General features: G+C 49.6%; 1 protein-coding gene across 4 annotated transcripts in view; it reads right to left on the reverse strand.

The window, feature by feature from the left end:
* TBC1D2 (TBC1 domain family member 2) overlaps positions 1–15,978 on the reverse strand; it is a 42,638-nt gene that overhangs the window by 11,967 nt on the left and 14,693 nt on the right. For 2 of the 4 annotated variants that reach the window (XM_027549736.1, XM_027549737.1), the window contains 3 exons: positions 13,315–13,499; positions 5,036–5,410; positions 370–480 (listed from right to left, as the gene is read on the reverse strand). In XM_027549736.1, the coding sequence (XP_027405537.1) occupies positions 370–480; positions 5,036–5,410; positions 13,315–13,499 (671 nt within the window). Of the gene's footprint in view, positions 1–369; positions 481–2,310; positions 5,411–13,314; positions 13,500–15,978 lie in introns of those variants that run through there. The other 2 variants (XM_027549739.1, XM_027549740.1) reach the window with 2 other exon arrangements.

Consider the following 15,978-nt stretch of genomic DNA (forward strand, 5'->3'; position numbering starts at 1 on the left):
TTGGAATATATAGTTAATACCTGGCTCCCAAAAGGGGGAAAAGAGAAGTATGAAGTTGGCAGGGGGTTGGGGGGGAGGGTGCTGGCCCTTTAAATCCCTGGGCAGTTACTTTAGAGGGGGGCCAGGGCTTGCTACAAAGTGGGGAGGTAGGACAACAGTGGCTGCCTGCCTCTTCCTCTCACCCCTGTGATCAGAAGCCGCAGTCAGCAGAGCACAGATCTCTGACATGTGGATGAAGTTCACAAAGGGCACAGTCTGGAGGGTGAGCAGTCAGGTCAAGAGGAGAGAGTGAGACAGTGGTGAGAGGGTGAGTGGACTGGAAGGGTGGCTAGAGACAGAGATGGCCAGACCTGGGCTCCTGGCCCTCACCTTCATCAGGAGGGCCTTCTCCTTCTCAGCCACTTTCCTCCAGATTTTTGTGACCTGGTGGATCTCAGAGTTGAGAAAGCGGTTCTGGGTCCGGTATGCTTCCATGTCATCCTGAAGAAGAGAGCAAAGCATTTAATGGGCTGCACCAGAACCATCTCCCTGGTCCTCACTTTCAGATGTGCTGCCAACACTTCCTTCAGAAATTTCCAATAATTCCCACTATTGGCAAACAGAAAAGGAACTCTGAAAAAAAAAAAAATATTGATAGTCCCCTTCTCTAATCTTGATACCAGTGTGATATGTTAGAGAAAGCATTAAGCCTAGAGTTCAAATCCTGGCTCTGATTTCCTGGACGGGAGGCCCACTGAGTCACTCTGACTCTGCTTCCTCTTCTGTAAAAGGGGCAAGTTTCAACAAACTCACTTGGCAGCTGGAGACTAAGTGAGCTACAAGGAGCAAAACAGCAACCATTCCAGTAGTGTTTGTTTTTTAAATAAACATATTTTGTCACACATTGGTGATCATATTGAGCAATTTGGGGTGAAAATTTTTTACTTAGTGTCACTTTGTAAATATTTTTCTCTGTTTCTACAGAAGCTTCTTAAAGATGATTTTTGACGTCTGATGACTATTCTATGAAGTCATAGATGACATGATCTGATAGTCATAGATGACTATTCTATGAATTTACCATAACTTAGATATAATCCTTCTCCTGTTGCTGTTTTTTCATTTGGGCCCTAGATGTTTTTGGTTTGTCTCTCTTATGAATAAATCTGTGAGGCCTATCTCTAAGCCTAGAGTTCTCCTTTTTGCAAGCTGTCCAGTGGAGGGAGCATGAATCCTCCTGTCTGGGGCAAGGAGAAGCTGACCCCCCCCTGAGGAGGGTCAAGCAGGAGCCTGAAAGAGTGACCACAGCCACCACAGCCATGGCTCCATCTTTATTCTGCTTGGAAGGACTCTGCAGAAGCAGTGGACAACACATGCTCACGTGATTCCAGGGCATTTACTAGCTGAAACTCAATCCCTTTCTCTTGCATTCAAAAAATTGTATTGGGCTGGCTGTAGGTGAGTGTGAGAGACTGCTGCAGGTGTGACTAGATCAGACTGATAGGGGCAGAGTGAAGGGACAAAGTAGGTGATTAAATAATTCATAACTCAGGGAACTCACACTGGGGCTCTGTAACAACCTAGAGAGGTGGGAAAGGGTGGGAGCTTTAACAAGGAGGGGACATATGTACACCTATGGCTGATTCATACTGATGTATGGCAGAAATCAAACCAATATTGTAAAACAATCATCCTTCAATTAAAAATAAATAAATCAAAAAAATAGCAAACCCCACTAGGGGATTATAAATAGAAAAATCATAGCAGACCCTTGTCAGTTAATGATTACTTGAAAAAGAAGGTTTGCTTAACCACAAAAGCAAGCCGGCTTGCTTAGCAACCAACCCATGCACTAGAAGCACTAGACACGCCCCCAGGTAATAAAACAATGGTGGCCTGAGACCACATCCTGCCCAGTGAGCTCAGTAAGTTAGGACAGTTCTCTGCACACATAAAAAACAATAATTTGTGGCCCTAGCTTGACCATGGAAGGACAAGAAAACTCCCCTGCTCAACTTGGAGAAGCTGATGATGGAAGCAGGATGTCTACTCAAGAAAGACAAAGAAGGTCTTCTCCCTGTCCCTACTTTTCTTTTGATTATAAAACTGTAGCCCAGTAAGCTCGAGCATGGCACTCTCTCACCTGGCCTCTTGTAAGCCTCACAAACGTCCTATTTCAATAGATCACTCCTTATCTATCACTATGCGTCTCGTTGAATTCTTTCTGTGCTGAGACATAAAAGACTATGGTACTGGAGCTCCTCAGAACCCCCTGAAATGCCACCCATCTCTTTCAGGCCCTGGTTAAGAACAGGCCCTGGTTAAGCACACCTTGCCTGTGGCACTTCAACAACGGGGATGGGTCACTTGCACACAGCTGACAGGCCATCCTGACCCTCTCCATTAGATCCCTCCCAGCCCAGAAGCTCCAGTTCACATCCAGGGGCTCTCCAAGGCTTGGGACGTGTTGCACAGGGTGCCCTGCTTGCAGCCCAGACAAGGAGGGCAGGGACAAGTGCCCCGTGGAGCAGCTGTGGGCCTGGTGGCGTCCAGGGGTGGCGTCCGGGCAGTGCCTTCCCGTCCACTCACTGCCCTACCCTGAGTGTTCTTCTTGGCTCAGAACTGTAGGAAGGAAAAAGAGAAACCTCAGAGAAGAGAAAAGCCACGTGACTGTCACCAGGAAAGTAAATGAGGAAAACACAACTGGAGAGAGGGGACAGGGAAGAAGCGTCTGCCTGCCTGCTCTCACAGGGACGAGGGAGCCGGGAACCCTCTTTGGAAAACGGCATGTAGAGCGGCCCTGGTGCTAGTGGGGAGGGAGCAGATGGGACATGGGGAGAGCCAGGGTCTGGCTGCCACTTCTGCTGTGTGACCCTGGATCAGTGCTTCCTCCTCTCCAGGATGTGGCTGGCCCTGCCAGCCAAGCTCTGTATTCAAGAGGTCAGTGATTCTGTTCTCACACTGACAGTTTGGACAACAAGGGGCAATTTCCTCAAAGTTGAGTGTCCTCAATCACAAGGGCAAGCAGGAGATGTGAACACGTTCTGTCCCCAAACCTACAAACAGTGGAGTTTTGATGGATTTTCTATTTTCTCCTGGATCAAAGACCCAAAGGCTAAAAGTAAGGGAGTCTAGTACGTACAACTCTTTCTAGCACAAAACACCTCCACGGTGTCAGCAGAAGGACTGATGGCTTTCTAACAACCTCGGGGGAGCAGCTGTCAATGTAAGCATGGGTGATGTGAATCGTACCCAGAGTCTCTTCATCTCTGAGCTCACTGACAAACTCCTGGACATGCAAATTCAGGGGCACATTCAGTCTCCTAGGTGAGTCCATGCTTGTGCAAGTCCATTTCTCTCACCCCCATGCTGCTTCACTGGGTCTTCAACAGTGGGTTCCAGCAGAATGGCACAGAAAGGAGAAAGACACTTAGCAGGCGGAGCAGAATAGGAAAGCAATCTGATGGAAGCAATCTTCACCGCTTTATGAGGGACTCAGGGCTTCCCTTATGGCTCAGCTGGTAAAGAATCCACCTGCAGGTCGGGAGACCTGGGTTTGATCCTTGGTTTGGGAAGATGCCCTGGAGAAGGGAAAGGCTACCCACCCCAATATTCTGGCCTGGAGAATTCCATGGACTGTATAGTCCATGGGGCAAAAAGAGTTGGACACGACTAAGCAACTTTCACTTCAGAGCTTTCTAACAACCTAGCTGCATCTGCATTTGAAAGATTTTGTTTTCCTTTTGAACTCAAAAGAATTTCTGATTTTAGACCAAATAAGGGAAAAGGTTCAGAGACTAGTTATGTGCTTTTTACTGCTGAAAAAGAAAGGGAAAGAAATTTGGGTTTCGTGTCATCTTTTATCCTTCTAACAACTAGGACTGGGTAGGCCGTGTAATATAAAGGCGAGATAATTTGCCCAAGGTCACACAGCTAGCAAGAGGCAGTCTGCCTGACTTCAGAGCTTGGGGAGTGGCTATTGCACCACACTGCCCACTGGTTTCTCAAAAGCTCCTGCATTTCTTTATCTTTTTTTTCCTTTCCCCCGCCCCCATGACCCCCACCAATAGCAGTTCTTTGATATAGCGGTTTGGGATTCCCACAGTAATCCGAAGTATATTTATGTGGCTGTGAGTGCCAGGGTTGGGGCAGGACTGACTGGGGCTATATGGCTGCCTGTAGGGACGGTGGGGGCTGAAAGCACCTGTTCCCAGCTCCTGTCACCACCCTCCAGGGAGGAGGTTGCAGCCTGTGGCAGGCATCACACCTTTAATAAAGTCCTCACCTCCTGAGCGGTAACTGGTCCCTGGGAGATGGGTGAGAGCCACAGCCTGCACGAGGGTGAGAAAGGGATGACAGTGGTGGCTAGAAGCACTGGGAAGGCAGCAAAGCAGACAGAATGGTCAGAGAAGGGAGCTGGAGCCCAGGGCTTCCCTCACTTCCTCCACACACAGCCCTGGGCAAGCAACTTCACCTTTCACAGCCCTGGCATCCTCCTCTGTAGTGGGGAGCACATAAGTGGCTGCCTTCCAGGGCTGGTGCGAGGACTAAATAAAGTGATGTAGAAAGGGCACCTAGGATGGTGGACACCTCACCATCAACAATCTGTATGTAGGGGTACCGATTATTATCGTCATCAAGACCAAGTCACAGCAGCACAGGTCACCACTTGTGTGCAGGACTGCTGAAGAGGGCCACTGGGCACCTCGGTGGCTTCCAAGGACATCAATGTAGCACTGAAGGAAGCTGACCAGGCCGGCCCCAGAGTGCTTAGGAGTTCTGACTCCAACTTGGGCTTTTCCATCTCTACTCTGATAATTTAGAGATACGTTCACTTTTCAGCTTAGGGTATCATGAAAACGTCAAGCTGCATTGGGTCCTCTGGATAAGAAAGTGAGGGAGTGTGCAGCAATGCTTCCACCAACATCTGTTTCAAATATGAATTCTCCAGATTAAGGATCACCCCAGTTCTACCCAGAAAACCCCTGGGGTCAAGACCAGTGTCCTCCCCAAGGGCCCAGGGCCCCTACCTACCTTTTTTTTTTTTCCTACCTACCTTTAGGTGCTCCATCTTCTCCTGTTGGCTCAGGAAGTCCCTGTCAGCCTCCTCTGGGGCCTTCATGAAGTCCTGGGTGACCTTCTCAGAGAGCTTGCAGATGACCTGCTGCTTGGCCTGATTCTTGTCCAGGAGCAGCTGCACGTGCTGCTGCAGTTCCCGTATTTCCTGCTCCTGCAGGCTTGCTGTCTGCGCCAGGCTCTCCCGCTCCCGCTCCAGGGCCTCCACCCGCCGGCCCAGCTCCGCAATCTGCCGCACTTTGTGACGCACCAGCTCCAGCCGGTCCTTGTCCTGGGCCGCTGCCAGGTATGCGCTGGACACCCTCTTCTCCTGCTGGGCTGCCTCTAGCGCCTTGTGCAGGATCTTCACCAGCTCCTGCGTGGGAAAGGAGAAGCGCCCAGAAACTCAGGGAAGGCCTGTGAGGTGCCAGAGGCAAGGCGAATGCTGTCATCAGTTCTCCTACAAGCCCTGGGAGGTGGTGGGTATCATCTCCTGCATGCATGCCAAGTCGCTTCAGTCATGTCTGACTCTGGACTGTAGCCTGCCAGGCTCCTTGGTCCATGGGATTCTCCAGGCAAGAGTACTGGAGTGGGTTGCCGTGCCCTCCTCCAGGGGATCATCCCGACACAGGGATCGAACCTGTGTCTTTTATATCTCCTGCACTGGCAGGCGGGTTCTTTACTACTAGAACCACCTGAGAAGACCATCATCTCCTGGGATATCTCATTCTAGCACCCACATTCTCTCTTTCTGTTTAAAAGAGCTTTAGGGACTTCCCTGCTGGTGCAGTGGCCAAGACTCTGAGCTCCCAATGCAGGTTTGATCCCTGGTCAGGGAACTAGATCCTGCAAGCTGCAGCTAAAGATCCAGCAAGCCACAACAAAGATCCAAGATCCTGCAAGCTGCAACTACGATCTGGCACAGCCAAGTGAAAAAAATTAACGTACGTGTGTGTGTTTGTGTGTGTGTGTGCGCTCAGTCATGTCCGACTTTTTGCAACCCCAGGTAGGAATACTGGAGTGGGTTGCCATTCCCTTCTCCAGGAGATCTTCCCAACCCAGGGATCAAACCTGAGTCTCCCACACTGAAGGCATATTCTTTACCGTCTGAGCCACCAGGGAAGCCATCAAAAAAATTAATAAATATTAAAAAAAAAGAGAGTTTTAGTTAGACACATGGATCCCCAGCAAAGGATTACATCGCCCAGCCAAGCTCACAGCTAGATGTGGTCAAGTGATTATTCTGCCTAAATGGGATATGAGAAATGCTGTGGGTAGCTTCTGGGTCATACCTTCCAAACCACTGCACACACACTGCCCTGGCCCAGTTCCCTTTCCTTCTGCCTGGGAAATGGCAAGAACTGAAGTAGCCACGTTGGGCTCACAAGCAGAACTTGCATATTGAAGATGACACAGTTGTCCTGCCAGCTCAGAACTGTGCACTTCACTCTGGATTCTTCAATGTCAGAGAGAAATTAACTTCCAATATGTTATAGGCTTTAAGGCTTTAAGCTTTATAATACTTTAAGGCTTCTGCCCGTACCCTATACATGTCTGTTTCAGAAATGAACAAACGGAGGCCCAGCAGAGTGGAATTTAATCCCAAGTCATTCAGCCACTGAGCTGCCTGTGCTTGGTCAGTATTGAAGGTGGAGTGGCAGCGGTGTGGCATGGCTCTTCCCTCTCACTCCTGAGCCAGACGTTCATAATCAATCTCAGTATTCCTTCCTGCTAACCCTAGCTGAGGCCTCAGAATCCTTCTGAACATGGCATCCATGCAGTCACTACCAATCGAGTTGAGGCGGCATTAGAGAGAAAACATGCTGGCAATCCTCACACCAAGCCACAACACCTGGGGCTTCATTCAATCCATCTGTGTCCACGCCTCTGCCTACCAAACGATGCCTGTGAGGCTGGTGCAAGGAAGCAGCAGGGAGTTCAGAAGCAACAGACCTCGATTTAGTTCTTCGCAGGGCCACCTGATTCATTCAAGTACACTGAGCATTCAAGGTTTGATTCCCTGTGCCTTTGAGCTTCCAACCTTCCCAGCACTGGGGACCTGTTCTGCCCCAAAGCAGGGATATGAATTCATCTGGGGCCAGGACCAGGGTATCAGAAATCAGGGAGCTCAGCAGCCAGTCTCATGTGAACCTCAGACCTGCAGGTGGGGTCTTTAGGTCACACTGCCATGCTCCATGCCAGTCTCATCTGGAAAAATGTGGTTCCCTGGAGACACCTTAACTGTATGTATGCCAAAGCATTTAAATAAATGATTGGCTGGATAGGGTGGTTTGCTAAGAACAATTCCATTTTGGAGGAGAACTGCCCCAAATCATTACTTCATTTGAGAAGCTAATGATAAGACCAAGTTAGCATACAACTTCTGAAACCCTGGTACTAGTGACTGTCCCTTTTCTGGTTCTTTCTCTTCTATCCATCCATCTAACCTGTATCAAGTGCTCACTCAGTGCCAGGCCCCATGCCAGGCCCTGGGACCCAGAGAGGGACCAGTCACCATTCCCACCCTCAAGGGCCACAGAGGCTGGTGGAAGCAAAGGTGAACCACTGCTGTGGAGTGAATTACTGCGAGAGACGGAAGCAGGGGTGTCTGTCGGGGCACAGGGCAGTGGGCAATGACTTTCGTTTGGGGTGGAGGCAGGGGTGCCAGGGGGCGGGGCGACCAGTACACTTCATAGAAAGATGGAGCAGCTTAAACTGATCCTGAAGAATGAGGAGGGCCAGAGATGGTCAAGCAGCAGGTGGGAGACGTGGGGCAGATGGAGGGAGCTGAGGATTGGGAGGACTTTGCAGATGGGGCTGAGCCAACTGCTTACGCAAAGGCTCAGTGGAGTGAAAGGACAGGTATGCAGCTGCAGGTAGGTCCTGGGTGTGGAGGGGAGGTGGGTGGGGAGGGCGGTTGAAAACCAAACCGGAATGTCAGGAATTTTTAGAACTCAGCTCCGCAGGGCTGTGCAAAGAGAGATTAGCATTCCTGTGGCTGCCGGTGACTGAGAAGCCCAGACCATTTTCTGCTTCAGCGGAGATTTGGAGGCTACCCTGGCTAACTGCCTGGTGAATTAACCCCACACAGGCCACTGTTTGGACTTGCCCTAGCCTCAGAATTGGGTGGGTATCTGTCCCCCAGGGTGGCAGAGTCAACTCTGAGGCCCATTTCATTCCATCAGCTGTCTCCCCCTTCCCACATCTGGCTCTCAAAATCCAAGACCAAAACACCAGGCCAGGAGTCTGTCCTCTCGTCCCAGGATCTGGGCACCAGAATGAGACAGGAAGAAAGGGACCCGGAGATAGTGGAGCCAGAGCAGCAAGTGAAAGGAGAAGCAGGAATGGATCATGGATTTGGGAAACCTGGAGGCTGGCCGGCCCCGGGAGACCACCTGGGCCAGTCACCCCACTGTCCCATGGGGAGACTGAAGCTCAAGGAAGCAGAGAACTAAAGGGACCTGGTGGATCCCGAGTTGGGAAACTGCAGCTAGAGCAGAGGGCTCCCAACTCCAGTCCTAAGACCTTTGACTTCTCCATGATGTGTAATTAATGGATTTTGCATAGAAATGCTTCTTTTGATTTCTTTAAAAATAGAAATAACCCATATTCATAGCAGCATTATTCACAAAACCCAAGAGGTGGAAACAACCCAAGTGTCTATTGATGGTGCATGGATAAATGAAATGTGGCATACGATGGAATATTGTTCGCTCTTAAAAATGAAGGAAATCCTATTACATGTTACAACATGGATGACCTTTGAGGACTTTATGCCAGGTGAAACAAGGCAGTCACCAAAACACATATATACATCAAATAGAAATACAAAAACAAAAAGCAAAGCTAGAACATCCCATTTTGAAGCTGCTTTTGTCCTTACAACATGTGAAAGCAGCTCTCCAGGTCAGTCATTATCGAACAACACGCATTTGCAACAGTTCAAGAGTATTCCTTGTATGGAGCACACGATACCCTTCATCCCATCCCCGAGGATGGACACCTGGCTTGTTTCCAGTTCCCACAATCCCCAGCAAGGCCTTAGGACTGAGGCTTAGAAGAGCTGGCTCAGTGATACTTCTAATATTTCTTAATCGAATCATTGTTTGGCCCACCTTAGATTTTAACAATGGGTAACAAGTTGTCATTTTAGTAAGTATTTTAAAAGTCAATAAATCATTTATCTTATGAACGAGTTGATATCTTCACCACTCACTAAAATCAAGGTGGGTGGGCCCAACAGTGCTTGTGGGAAGAGCACTGGACTGGGCATCCTCTTACCCCTAAGGGGCTCAGGGCCAGCTGTGAGCAGGTGAAGGAGCCCTGGGTTCCCATTCCAGATCCATGAAGGTGGACCTAATGTGCGTGTTTCAGAAAATGGAACCTCAGCTTTCTCGTGTGTAAAATAGATAATGGTCCTATGCCACCAAGAGGCACCAAAAGGATGACAGAGAAAGTGTGGCAAGCGTCCTTCCCCATGCTGAAATACCCCTTTCAATCTTTCAGTGCTGAGGGCGCCCTCTCAACCCTCCCTCTGTGACCCCAGGACCTGTATTCTTAAGTCTCTGTCTGCAGTTCTGGGAAGTGAGAGCTTGCACTTTGCTCCAACCAAGTGTCCTAAGCGAGTTACACACCTTCACCAAGTAATCCTGAGTGCACTAAGCTGGCCACAGGCAGGGCCCAGGAGGAGTTCATCCTGCTTAGAAGCCAACAGATGGCCAACACTACCACAAAGGCCAGCCTTCCATCTGCTGGAGCAGACAGCCTTCAGGTTGGGTGCAAGGCTGTCGACTCTAAAAGCCTGATTCACTGGACCAAAGCTGCCTGGTAAACTCTGGACACCTCCCAGAGTCCAGATCTCCTCTGGGGCCAGCACTGCAGGGGCCTAGGATGGGTAATGGCCTCATGGGTATTGGAATCACAGGAAGTGCATTCATTTCTCCTGAAGAGCAGTTGTGGTGTTTGTGACTGACATGGGGCTATCCTGTGAGACTAGAGAGGAGGTGGCTGGGCTGTGAGGAGTCCTGGACTTGGGGAAGGATACCAGTGCCCAAGGCCTGGCTCTTCCAGCTGTGTGACCATGAGCAAGTCACCCACCTCCTCCGAGCCCCTTGAACAGGGTGCAGTGAAAAGGGCAGAAGCTCTGGAGGCAGACTCCAGAGCCTGATCCCTGGTTTGCTGCCCAGGAGGGCACGGGCATGCAGAACCTCCCAGGACTCTGGTGTCTGTCAGGAAAGGCGAGGATAACTGCTGTAAGTTAAGGAGGACAGCGCATGGAGGGCACCAGCCTGCACGCCAGCAGTGACCTGTGCTCACGTTTTCTCCATGTTCCGGGCAGTGGAGTCCCCAGAGTGCCTCTGTGCCCTCCAGAGCAGCCAACAGAGCTTGAGATACAAGCTCTTTACTATTGGCAGTGTCTGCCTGGCTGATTGAGCCAGGACAAGACCCCCAGTTCCTGGGTCCTTTTACAGCCTAAGGCAGGAAGGTGTATCTTCCCACTGAAGAGACACAAGCAGGTATCTGTTGGCGCCAGGCCCAGAAGTCCAGTGGACTCTTTCTGCAGCTGAAGCATTAGACTTAGATGGTCTCAGATGGAGAGCTGCTCTCTGACCAGCATTTCTGAGTGCCTAGGGTACCACTGGGCACCCCAAGATGGTGCCAACCTCCTCTGTCTCATCTCTGGGTCAAGAGTCTACCTCTTCTCCTTCCTCTCTTTGGTTTTGGTATTTGGGTTGCGGGCAAAACCCCAGTTGGTAAAACTGGGGTCCCTGTTCCAAATGTGGAATAAAGGTAAGGACTGCCTCTGGCCCACGAGCAGAATTCTCAGAGGCCCTCGGGGTGTGTGCGGGAAGGAGTCAACAGGGAGGGCACAGAATGCCGAAGTCACAGCCAAGATGACCACACCTGCATGTCTGGGGCAGCTGCTGGCTGCCAGGTACTGAGTTTTGTGAGTCTTGACACAGACCTTTTCAGTAAAACATGATGATAGCCCTATTTGATGATAGCTCCATTTATAGAGGAGGAAGTGGAGACTGAGAGAGGTTAGGGAACTTGCTCAGGGCCAGGACCGTCTTATTTAAAGGTCTGTGCGTTGAATTGCCCTCTAGACTGAAGTGCATTTGGGAAATGATGGGTCAGAGAGCAGGCAATTCACTCATTCCCTGAGGCAAAAGCTCAGTCCCAAGACAGTCTCTTCCCACTCTCTGTCCCAAGAAAGTGCACGAGTAAGAAAGTCCAGATTCTCTAATGCTTGAACAACTTCTCCCTGATGTTTTCAGGCTGACTGTAGGGGAGCTGTCAACAGCCTAGGTGGCCCTTACTAATGTCCAAGAGCTGGCCTCATTTAGTGAAGAACGAAGAATCCTCCAGGGTTGCACAACCACTAGGGGCAACCACTAGGTCTCCCAGGGCTTCTTCACTTGACAAGAAGGCGATGGCACCCCACTCCAGTACTCTTGCCTGGAGAATCCCATGGACAGAGGAGCCTGGTGGGCTGCAGTCCATGGGGTCTCTAAGAGTCGGACAGGACTGAGCGACTTCACTTTCACTTTTCACTTTCATGCATTGGAGGAGGAAGTGGCAACCCACTTCAGTGTTCTTGCCTGGAGAATCCCAGGGACGGGGGAGCCTGGTGGGCTGCCGTCTATGGGGTCGCACAGAATCGGACACGACTGAAGCGACTTAGCAGCAGCAGCAGCAACAACACCCTAAGAGGAAAGGCCACCCACACTTCCTAGAAAGAAGGGAGAAGATGCACAGAAAGGAGAGGAAGTGTCTGCATTCTACATTTCTCTTCCTTTCCAGGTCAGGTTTGGGACTTTCATTGTCCTGGTCCAGGAATCAGGAAACTGCTACAGCTCAGCTTAATGCCCTTGGTTCTCAGGAGCGGCCTCATGACACTCACGACGGGAACACACCCTCACGACAGGAACACAAAGGTAACGGGAGACAAGAGTGATGGCTGGGGTGCTAGGTGTCATCAGAGGAGACTTCATTTGCTGTAAGGATATATTTGGGTGCTGTAAGGGCTGTGTCTTTTCTCACCGTTTGTTCTCCAGTGCCTAGAACACCGTGTGTCTGTAACAGGGCCTCAGAGAAGGCTGGGTGAATAAACAAATGAGCAGAGAACCCAGGAATGGATGAGTTTCCTCCTTTGAGGACTAAAGTCACCTGCTGCTTCATTAAATGTAACCCCTGACCTGCCAGGTATGAAGGCTCTGCTGGTTCCCAAAATAACTATTTAGGCTGAGAAAGGCAGAGAAAGGGCCAAAACAAGGTAGGGAGAGTGCTTTTCTGGACTGTGTTCTCCAAAGACAGAACAGAACGGAAAAGAAGAAACGAACAAAGGAGAGACTATTTAGAAGCAAATACAATATATTCTTTACCTCCCCAGGAGCAAGAGCAGAAGTAATGCAGAAAGAGACTCAGGGTTTCATAATAACTTTTGTGTTGGGTTTTCTTAGCCAAGGCTCAAGCATGAGAGTGTACACCTTCCTCTCAGAGGAGAAGGAGCCTGGGACCTCAGCCGGGCCCATCTCTACAGCACCACGGGCCCTGAGCTCAGGATTTTCGGTAGCAACTGTGCTGGTGTAATCACTCTTATTGTGCTAAAGAGAACCTACTGCCTCTGCGGCATTCCCCACTGCTGCTCTGCCACGTGACCCTGACTACTTCATGAGGTCACTGCCAGATGTGAACCTGATTTACTCTCTGGCTGGTAGAATTTTTGAAGGATTTGCACATCTGTGTGTGTGTGTGACCTGTTTTCTACAGCGACCATGTAGCTCTTTCTTTTAACTGCTAGAATTAACTTCTGTCTCTACAACACTTGAATCTTTCTCCCTGTCACTGTCCTCTGTGCTTAGCCCTTGGGCCGCACACAGAGACCTGTCCGCTTTTTCTGCCCTGTGACAGTCCTTCAGAAATCTATACCCAGTTACCAGCTGCCAGCTCAAAGATCCCCCAGTTCCTTCAGTGGCCCCTCCCAGGACCTTGCATGCAGATCACTCTCCTCCAAACACTGTCCCTCTTCAGGTGTGGGGTCAGGTCATGGACAGTCTCCCAGGGGAGATCTGAGAGACCCTGTCCTTGGTGGCCTTCGGTCACCTAGTCCGAGTAACAGCATGTCCCTGACTGATCAACAGCACAGTATTCCCAGCCACATGCAGTTTGGCTGTTTAAGGACCTAGACTAGCGAACACATCATATCTGATTTGTCCAGGGGCACCAGGCCCAGAGGAGAGCACCAGAGCCTGGGGCCTCTTTGGGGCCAGAGCTCACCTTCTGAGCCTTTAGCTCCTTGGTGAGCATCAGAACCTGCTGCTCCAAGGCCAGTACTTTCTCCTGGGCAGTTCGGTTCCGCATGAGCCCTTCACTGAAGAGCGGGAAGGTGTTGCTCTGGCTTTTGGCTTTCCGAATGAGACTGGTGGTCAGAGAGGACTTCGGAGAATTTGCTGGATCCTTCCCTGCTCAAAAGGAGAACACAGAGGTTGTGATCAGCGGCCTCAGTAGTTCTCAACCTTGGGGTTGCTGCAGAAGCCCTGGAAGGCCTGGTAAAATGTAGACTGGGGACCCACCTCCCAGAGTTTTTCCATCAATAGGCCTGGGGAGGGGCTTGAGAATTTGCATTTTTAACCGTTCCTAGGGGATACTGATATAACTTGTGCAGGGATCACATTCTGAGAATCAAGAAACTAAATCAACATTGTTTACACTGTGCTGGCTGGCTCATCCAGCCCATCCTCCAAACCGTGCCTGTTCCCTACTCTCTGATTTCACCCTGCAGGTGCTACCTCCTATGACCCTGCTGGTGTCTGCCAGGTGGCCATCTCCTCAGCCACAGGTCCAGGCTGGATGTACTTTTTCTTATTTCAGGATTCCTCCTCTACACTCCGGGCGATTTTCAAAGCACACAGATCTGTCCACTGACAGGAGCACAGAAGATCCATACTCTGCCTTCTCGTCCCAGTGAGTAATGGAAACCTTCATTTGATTCTAATTACAAGCTAAATTAGGAGAGTCATACTTTCCATAGCTGAATGTCTCAAGGCTATATCCTTTTATTTCCTCTAGGGCCTGGGTCAGCAACCAATGGCCCATAGGCCAAATCAGGCCCTGGCCTGCTTTTGTAAATAAAGTTTTATTGGAACCCAGCCCTGCTCATTTATGTGTGCATTGTCTGCACTGCTCTCACACCACAAAGGCAGAGTTGAGTACTTGCCATAGAGACTGCATGGCCTACAAAGACTCAAATATTTGCTATTCTGGCTCTTTGCAGAAAATGTTTGCTGATCCATGCTAAATTTTATTCTTAAATCTAGTGTTTGAAAAATCACTTGTCCCACCCTACTCCCAGCCGTGCTTTAGAGCTCTGCCATCAGCCTGCATGTAGGGCCATGCAATGGTCTCAAGGTCAAGAGATCTTCAGAATTTTGACTGCATGGCATACACCATGTCTGTTATGAGGGCCCAACAGAAATTCTTCTCAGCTCTCAGTGCCAGAAAAATCTTTGCTTCTTTCAAGAAAATATGTGTTTATAGTTTTATGGACACTGAAAAATAATCTAACTGCTTACATTTCCCTCTTTGCCTTGGCTGCTGAAAAGTTCAGAGCCACATTTGCTGCCTACTTTGGTACAGTGTAGGATTTTTTTCTTGAGCCATCTTAATTTTCTAACTCAATTTACTCATTTATCTTCCCCCAATAGTACATCTTAAGGAGTCATACCTAGTCCTTTTAGGACTATGATGTTAAAACTAAGGATGAGGTATGAGATCCCAGGGGAGAGGACAGATAGGACTCGCAAAATGAGCCCGATGACTTTAGCAACTTTCTTCAGGGACCAGGCCAAGGGACAACCAGATAGTCTGGAACAGATAAAAAACAACTCCTTGGTCTTGTTGAAGGTAGGAACAAAATGGTCTTTTTCCAGACTTAAAAGAAACCTGATTGTTGTTGTTGAGTTGCGTGGTTGTGTTCGACTCTTTGTGAACCCATGGATTGTAGCTTGCCAGGCTCCTCTGTCCAGGGATTTCCCAGGCAAGAATACTGGAGTGGGCTGCCATTTCTTTCTCCGGGGGATCTTCCCAACTCAGAGATCGAACCCTCATCTCCTGCTTTGTAGGCTGATTCTTTACCACTGAGCCACCAGGGAAGCCAGGGTTGCCACGGCAGCCCAAAAGAAATCTGGTTGGGCCAGTTACAAAGCAGCCTGCAGTGCTCAGATGAATGCAATGCTTCTCTCTCTTGCCATGGGGTCTAAGAGAGCAGGGAGGCTCCCTGGAGCCCTGCTACCCTCTAATAACACTGCTGTCCAGCAGCCCTGAGGGCAGGCAGGGTAGCATCACTGTGCCTATCTTACAGTTGAGGAAAAGTAGGCCTAAGGCAGTGGTTTTCAATCAGTGCCCTAGGATTTCACGGGAGTGCCTCAAAGGCTGACTAGGGAGAGGCTTTGAAAGAGCCTAGACTCCCAGTTCTGCTTTTATCTGCTTTGTGTATCAGATTTTGCTTGTGCGGACAAGGTTTCATGACAATAAAGAGGTAGATTTCAAAGGCAAGACTTAGAAATGAGGCTTCAGGCAGCAGTATGGGGCCAGATTGTTGGGCCTGAATCTTATTCTGTACTCACTGTGCAGCCATGAGCCAGTCACTCCACACAACGGTCCCCAGTCCACTTGGTTATTAAATGAGAACAACAGTATTTACTGCTCAGGTCGTTGTAAAGACTAAATGGATTAATGGAGTGTAAAGCCTTTCGTGCATGTGGATGAAACTTGAAAAGATCCTGCTTTAGTAAAAGACACCCATCACAAAGGACTATATGTGGTAGATTCCATTTCTATGTAATGTCCAGAAAAAGTAAATCTATAGAGGCAGAAAGAAGATTAATGTTTGCCTAGAGCTGGAGGAAGATGGAGACTGAGACTGATGACTGAGCAGTATAG

The sequence above is a fragment of the Bos indicus x Bos taurus genome, chromosome 8, assembly GCF_003369695.1.
Source record: "Bos indicus x Bos taurus breed Angus x Brahman F1 hybrid chromosome 8, Bos_hybrid_MaternalHap_v2.0, whole genome shotgun sequence".
In the NCBI taxonomy this organism is placed as follows: domain Eukaryota; kingdom Metazoa; phylum Chordata; class Mammalia; order Artiodactyla; family Bovidae; genus Bos; species Bos indicus x Bos taurus.